Raw genomic sequence first — 6,472 nt, 5'->3', positions numbered from 1 at the left:
TGTTGTTTTTTTTTTTTTGAATTTAAGCTTTTTAATAATTGGTACTATTTTCTTGGTCTTCAAGCTTTCTATTTCTTTTCTTTTTTCCTTCTTGTGCACACTCATATGTGTTCCGTTCCTATGAATAGAGACTGGGTTTGCTACTACGTGAATATAATGTTTATGCGTATAAAAAATATTACATGGATAGGATACAAATATTTGAACCTATAATTAATAGAAATTAGGAGATAAAACTCTACTTTCTGTGATGTAATTCTGAAACTGTGACCATCTCTTTTACAGCTTCTATCAATCGTTGCAGAAATTAATGTTGTGATATTTAGTTACTTCTGATCAAAATCAATCACGAAAAATAATCTGATGCTTCATGAGGTCTCGTTTCCTGAATTGAGTTGCTTTCCACCGCATCCACTTCGAGTGAATGTGTAGCTTCACTTACAAATAGACATCATTTTTCAATATCTAAACTACATGTCCTTAGCTTAAGCTTGCTTCACTTACAACTATGCGTTCTCGACTATCCTTATAGCAATCTTCCGCAAGCCATGACCAACTATTTCTTGATTTCTCAATTAAATGGGATCATCAGCTTGGTCTACGATGAAACCGCGAAAACTTAATTTTATCGGAGAAATCGTAACAAACGTCTCGAACCAAAAAACGGCCCAAAGAGTTCTAAACTTGATTCGTGGCCCACTTACGATTTCTTAAAAACCTATAAATCTTATGACGGTTTATGCTTGGAAGATAAACATCAGTTTCCGCAGAAAAATGGAAACTGAAATCTTTGTAGTCAATCTCGATACAAAGAAGGTCGAACAACTACCACCACTTGTTTCTTCCTCTGTTTCGTTCTCTAGAGCTCGTTGGTTCTTACCAAGTTTCAGGAATGATTGATCTCCCTAGCTATAGGGGTTTCTCTTTGTAGGTCAAGACATACAAATAACATATAAATCAAAATAAAATAGATAATTAATATAAAAATATTAAGATTAATCAAATAAATAAGAGATAAACTGAAATATAGTATTTAAATTTTATTATTTATATTAAAATCGAATATAAAAATCATCTAAATCTACAATAGCTTACACAAGTTTCTTAAACAAACAATGGTTGATTTTGCTTCCTTTCTTACTGAGTCAATACATTTTTTATCTTACGACTTACAATATAAGTCTACAAAGTTTTATTAAAAGTAAATATTTTAAAATCAATTCACTTGTGTATTACACATATTGTTAATTAGGCAGTTTATCAATCAAATGAATTATCCTATTTATTCATTCATCAACTATTAAAATTTTAATAATACTATTTTAGTATGTTTTGACCCAAAGGTTTTGTGAAACAAACGTAAAGATTTATCATATTCATTAAGCTAATAACATATGCTTTTATGAAACAAACGAAAGATCTTTGTAGTGTACATTGTTTTTTTATAGAAATAAGGTAAGGAAATTATATGGCGACTCTTTATAAGTCTTTTATGTAATTTACCGAGAAAGGTTACAAAATCCAGGCTTACGAAACTTTATGAAGAATCTATATAACACTAGGGTCGGCCCGCCCGTAGGGCAGGATTATAGTTTGAAAATAATTTAGATAGTTAGAGTAATATTTTTGATTTTTTTTAATATTTGTTTTTATTTTAAAATGTTTTGTTCTATATTAGTATAAATCATTATTTTATTGATTTTTATTATTTCTTCAGTTTCATTCTCATTACCGTTAAATATATTGTTTATATGATTAATAAGATTGTTTATTTGAAATTTTATTCTGTTTTTATTTTGATGGTGTAGAATTATTTATTTATTTTTTTAGTTTGAAGTTATCTATTTTTATTCATTTTCCTTACATTATTTTATATCGTATGTCTATTATTCGACTATATAACTATATAGTTTATTTTTATACAGTTGTGGATCTATGTTTATAGTTTTTTTAGAATTCTTGACATAAATACTTAAAATACATTCTACATTTATTTTGTTAGAATAACTTAACATATATCTTTTATATTTTTTTTTGTTAAAGGGTTTAACATCTATCTTTTATATAAAAAAATATTTTTGTTTTTATATTTATTTTTATATTTCTTTATTTTATTATATTTTTCCTAACAATTGTTTTGATTTTTTATTATCTATTATTTTTATTGTGGTCTTATTTTTGTATAAAAATTATTAATCTATTATATATTACAATTTGATTATATCTTCTTTTACTTTTTAATTTTATAATCTTGAGCTTCGCGATAAAATGGTGGTATCGTTTCATAACTTTTATGCTTTTTATTTGGATTTGATAAAATGTGTAGACACAGTATCACTAAAAAAGTTTTTTTATTCTTTTTCTGAAGTATATGTATTTTAGATAATTTTATATATTGTGTGCTAAAATGAACCTCAGTTAGTACAATCTATATGTTTGGTATTGCATATAGATTTCCTCAATGGATATCACTGATATTATTATGTACTCTTTGTTGAATCTTCATATATAGACTCCGTAATAATAATCACACAAGGTATGAAGATTCTAGATGCTTGATCTACAAATGCAAAGATCTATTTAGTTTTTAATAAACGCCATACTGACGTAAGTCTATATATATGTTGTGAAAAATATATATCGATATTTAGCCATTATAGAATTTAATTTATATACATAAATGAAGGATGAATTTCTAATGGCAAATTGATTGATTTTTGCAAATCATCCTTTAGTACTTTTAATGACGTGTAGTTATTGGTAAACTACGGAGTTTTTGTTGACATAAAATTATATAAAGAAAGTTTGCCTAATCTGATTGGACAAATATTGAAAATTGTCAATCAATTCGTAATTTAAGTTGATTGATTTTATAATTACATATGTCTCGGTAATTACATATGTATATAAGGAAATGTATATTTTGAATGATTTCACATCGTTCTATAATGTGTGTCAAAGCAAAATAATTAAATTGATTAATTTATATTTACCATTCTTAGGGGATTTATTTTTTGTAACACTACCTAAATACTAATTATATAAAATACTCCAACAACTTTGATAAATATTTCATTTCTCATTTTTGAATGGATAATTAGTCATTTTTTGTCAAATATAGCAATATTTATTTTTAGTGAATATCTTTTTATTTTATTTTGTATTGTGTATTTTTGTAATAAAATTCTTAGTTTAAATAATACTGAAATTTCATGAAAAAATCAAAATGTGTAAGAAATGGATCAATTTATAACATTCATAAGTAAAAAGTGTTAATTGTAAAATAGATAAAGAATCTTATAAGAATAATTATTTTTAGAAAGAAAAAATAGAGAAATAGATTGGAGAAGGTCTTAGAGACTAACTATTCAATAGTATTCATCACTATTATTCCTTTTGATAAGATTTTTCTATTATTAAATTATAAAAAATCTCTTATATACTTTTTTTTGTCATCAAATATACAGACTCATATCTCTTATATACCAATTTATTGTCTATCCGCAATACCGGAGAGTTAAATCGTCAATTAGGCATCGGCATTCGGGTCGTCGGGTCGGGTTTGGGTCGGGTCCTTTCGGGTCCGGGTCTTTTGGGTCTAGGAGTTCATGACCCGATAGGGTAATTTCAAATTTTCGGTTTCGGGTCAAGTCGGGTCGGGTCGGGTCTCAGATAGTTGGACCCATTCGGGTAACTAGAATTTATCGGTACGGTTCTGGTTCGGGTTTGGATCGGGTTCGGTTCGACCTAAAAAAATATCTAAAAATACAAAAAAACATCTAAAAGTATTAATATATCCGAAAATATTTGAAATTTTATTTAAAATGTTTGTTTTAGTATATTAAAATGTGTATATATACTAAACTATGCGAGATAAAACAATAATTGGTTGTCTCCTACTGGTTGACCCCCTTGCTCTTTAGACAAATAACCCATCTTCGATTCCCCCTTGATTCATTTTATTTAATTTACATTATTAATTCGGGTACCCGCCGGATTTCGGGTTCGGGTCGGGTCGGATCCAGATCCGCGGGTTCTCTACGACAAGACCTGATGGGTAATTTGATCGGGCCGACTTCTACCCGAACCGAGTTTTTTCGGGTCGGTTTTGGGTCGGGTCTTCGGGTCCGGGTAAAATGTCCGGACCTATCGTCAATCCGATATGTTGTGATGAGGAGGCGATTGGGCTAAAGGTGTTGAAGGTATCTGACGAAATCTTAGCAGTGAAGCCTTCAGTTTAGGAGAAAATATTATATTTTTAGTTTTCACTCTCTCAAAAAACTTAATTTAATGAGTCCATAAGACATATGTATATAGTAAATTTTTTATTTATACGCAGAATTTGTAGATCATTATGATGAATATATATTATCATTATGGTGTGATCGTCTACAATCTAAAATGGACAAGAATCTCCTTCTTTTTAAAATGAGATTTTTATTATTTGGAAAGATGAGTTGTATAAGATCCTAATGAGACATGCAAGTCTACAATAAATCTATGATTCATTATTTTGGGATATTATATACTTATTTAGAACTGGAATTTTTTTTCAAATAATGATAATATCATATTCTTAATTAGAATTTGATGAATTTTGGGGAAAAAATGAAAATAGTACTAAGATTATGAACTTACAGTATATGCATAAATTAATCTTATGTACATGTATCCATGATTCTCTTTTCTAAAAAGTAATAAATATGATTTTCTGTGTATAAATTAAAATTATTTACTATATAGATATGTCTTATTGACATGCATAAATTAAAGTTTTCGAGATTTGTAATGGTTAGACAAACAAATAAATGATTATTGCCAAAATACAACACTTTTTGTTTCTTTAAAAATGAAGCTGTGGGCTATTTAAAGATATGGAGTAATTATCTTTTAATATATTATAAAGTTTTTTTTTGTTATTATATATATGCATCAAATTAAGGGTTTTGAGAGAGTGAAAACTAATATTATATCCCAAAAAATTGAAGCTTGGTGGTTAAGGTTTCGTCAGATGGCTTCACAACCGTTAGCCTTAGCCCAATCTCCTCCAAAATCTCCAGCCGTCTCTGTGACCCGAAGAAACTCTCATTGCTGGTCCGAGCTACCTCTAGATCTCATGCAGCTGATCTTGGAGCGCCTTGGATTTGCCGATTTCGAAAGGGCTAAATCAGTTTGTTCATCATGGGGATCTGCTTCGAGAAAATCAAAGCCAAACAATAAGATCCCTTGGATGATTCTATTCCCTGAGGAAAAGAATTACTGTCTCTTGTTCAATCCTGAAGATAAAGAAGAAAAGCTCTACAAAACTCAACATCTTGCCGACGACTTTACAGAAATCAATTGTCTGGCGACATGTAGAAGCTGGCTTTTGATGGATCCTAGTTTGAAAAACAAGGAAGCCTCTGTTTATATTTTAAATCTCTTAACCCGCGAGAGAATCAATCTGCCTCCTATTTGGGATCGACGATTTTACTCTCCGATATTGTGGATAGACGAGAAAACCAAAGATTACCTTGTCATAGGAGATACTCTACTTTATTTGAAGAAAGGTGATAAATCGTGGAAACAAATCTCGGAAGGCATCCAAGATGACATGGTATTCAAAGATCACAAACTCTATTGTCTCGCCAATGATGAACTGCGTATTTTCGACTTTTCTGGTGAATTTCCGCTGCAAGTTTCCAGAGTTAGCGTAGGAGGGGGACGCGTACAACCAAAAATATTAAGCTGTCGGATGAGATTGCCTAATATTCCAGATCATGTCCAAGAGGTTCGCACGAGGGAGAACGTGGTAGTCACTGTACGAGGAGATGTCTTAATTGTTAAGAGCGAAAGTCCTTTTTTGTCCGAAACATGGAACTTTAAAATCTTCAAGATGGATTCATCAAATGGGCTGGAGGAAATTTTTTCTTTGGGAGATGAGGCGATTATTTTAGATTTGGGTATTACAGTGCTTGCTAAGGACCAGGATGGCATCACTAGTAACTCCATTTACTTCACAGGCGATGAGATAGGTTGGTACGAGTGCGACACTGAAATCTTTGTATTCAATCTCGATTCAAAGAAGGCTGAACAACTACCACCACTTGTTTCTTCCTCTGTTTCATTCTCTAGAGCTCGTTGGTTCCTACCAAGTTTCAGGAATGATTGATCCCTACCTATAGGGGTTTCTCTTCTTTGTTGTTGTTTTTTTTTTTTTGAATTTAAGCTTTTTAATAATTGGTACTATTTTCTTGGTCTTCAAGCTTTCTATTTCTTTTCTTTTTTCCTTCTTGTGCACACTCATATGTGTTCCGTTCCTATGAATAGAGACTGGGTTTGCTACTACGTGAATATAATGTTTATGCGTATAAAAAATATTACATGGATAGGATACAAATATTTGAACCTATAATTAATAGAAATTAGGAGATAAAACTCTACTTTCTGTGATGTAATTCTGAAACTGTGACCATCTCTTTTACAGCTTCTA

General features: G+C 30.2%; 1 protein-coding gene across 1 annotated transcript; it reads left to right on the top strand.

Moving 5' to 3' along the window:
• Positions 1-4,970: 4,970 nt before the first annotated feature.
• Positions 4,971-6,151, top strand: LOC108848868 (F-box protein At1g69090-like). The gene has a single exon (XM_018622324.2). It carries the CDS (start codon positions 5,012-5,014, stop codon positions 6,149-6,151), a length of 1,140 nt encoding a protein of 379 aa, XP_018477826.2. The 5' UTR covers positions 4,971-5,011.
• Positions 6,152-6,472: the final 321 nt, after the last annotated feature.

Source organism: Raphanus sativus, unplaced genomic scaffold (genome assembly GCF_000801105.2).
Source record: "Raphanus sativus cultivar WK10039 unplaced genomic scaffold, ASM80110v3 Scaffold0653, whole genome shotgun sequence".
Lineage (NCBI taxonomy): Eukaryota > Viridiplantae > Streptophyta > Magnoliopsida > Brassicales > Brassicaceae > Raphanus > Raphanus sativus.
Note: the sequence above shows the minus strand (reverse complement) of the source record. Positions and strands in the feature narration are given on the sequence as shown.

Excerpts from the sequence above, each read along its gene's own strand:
- LOC108848868 (XM_018622324.2), top strand. The coding sequence starts at position 5,012 with ATGGCTTCACAACCGTTAGCCTTAGCCCAATCTCCTCCAAAATCTCCA.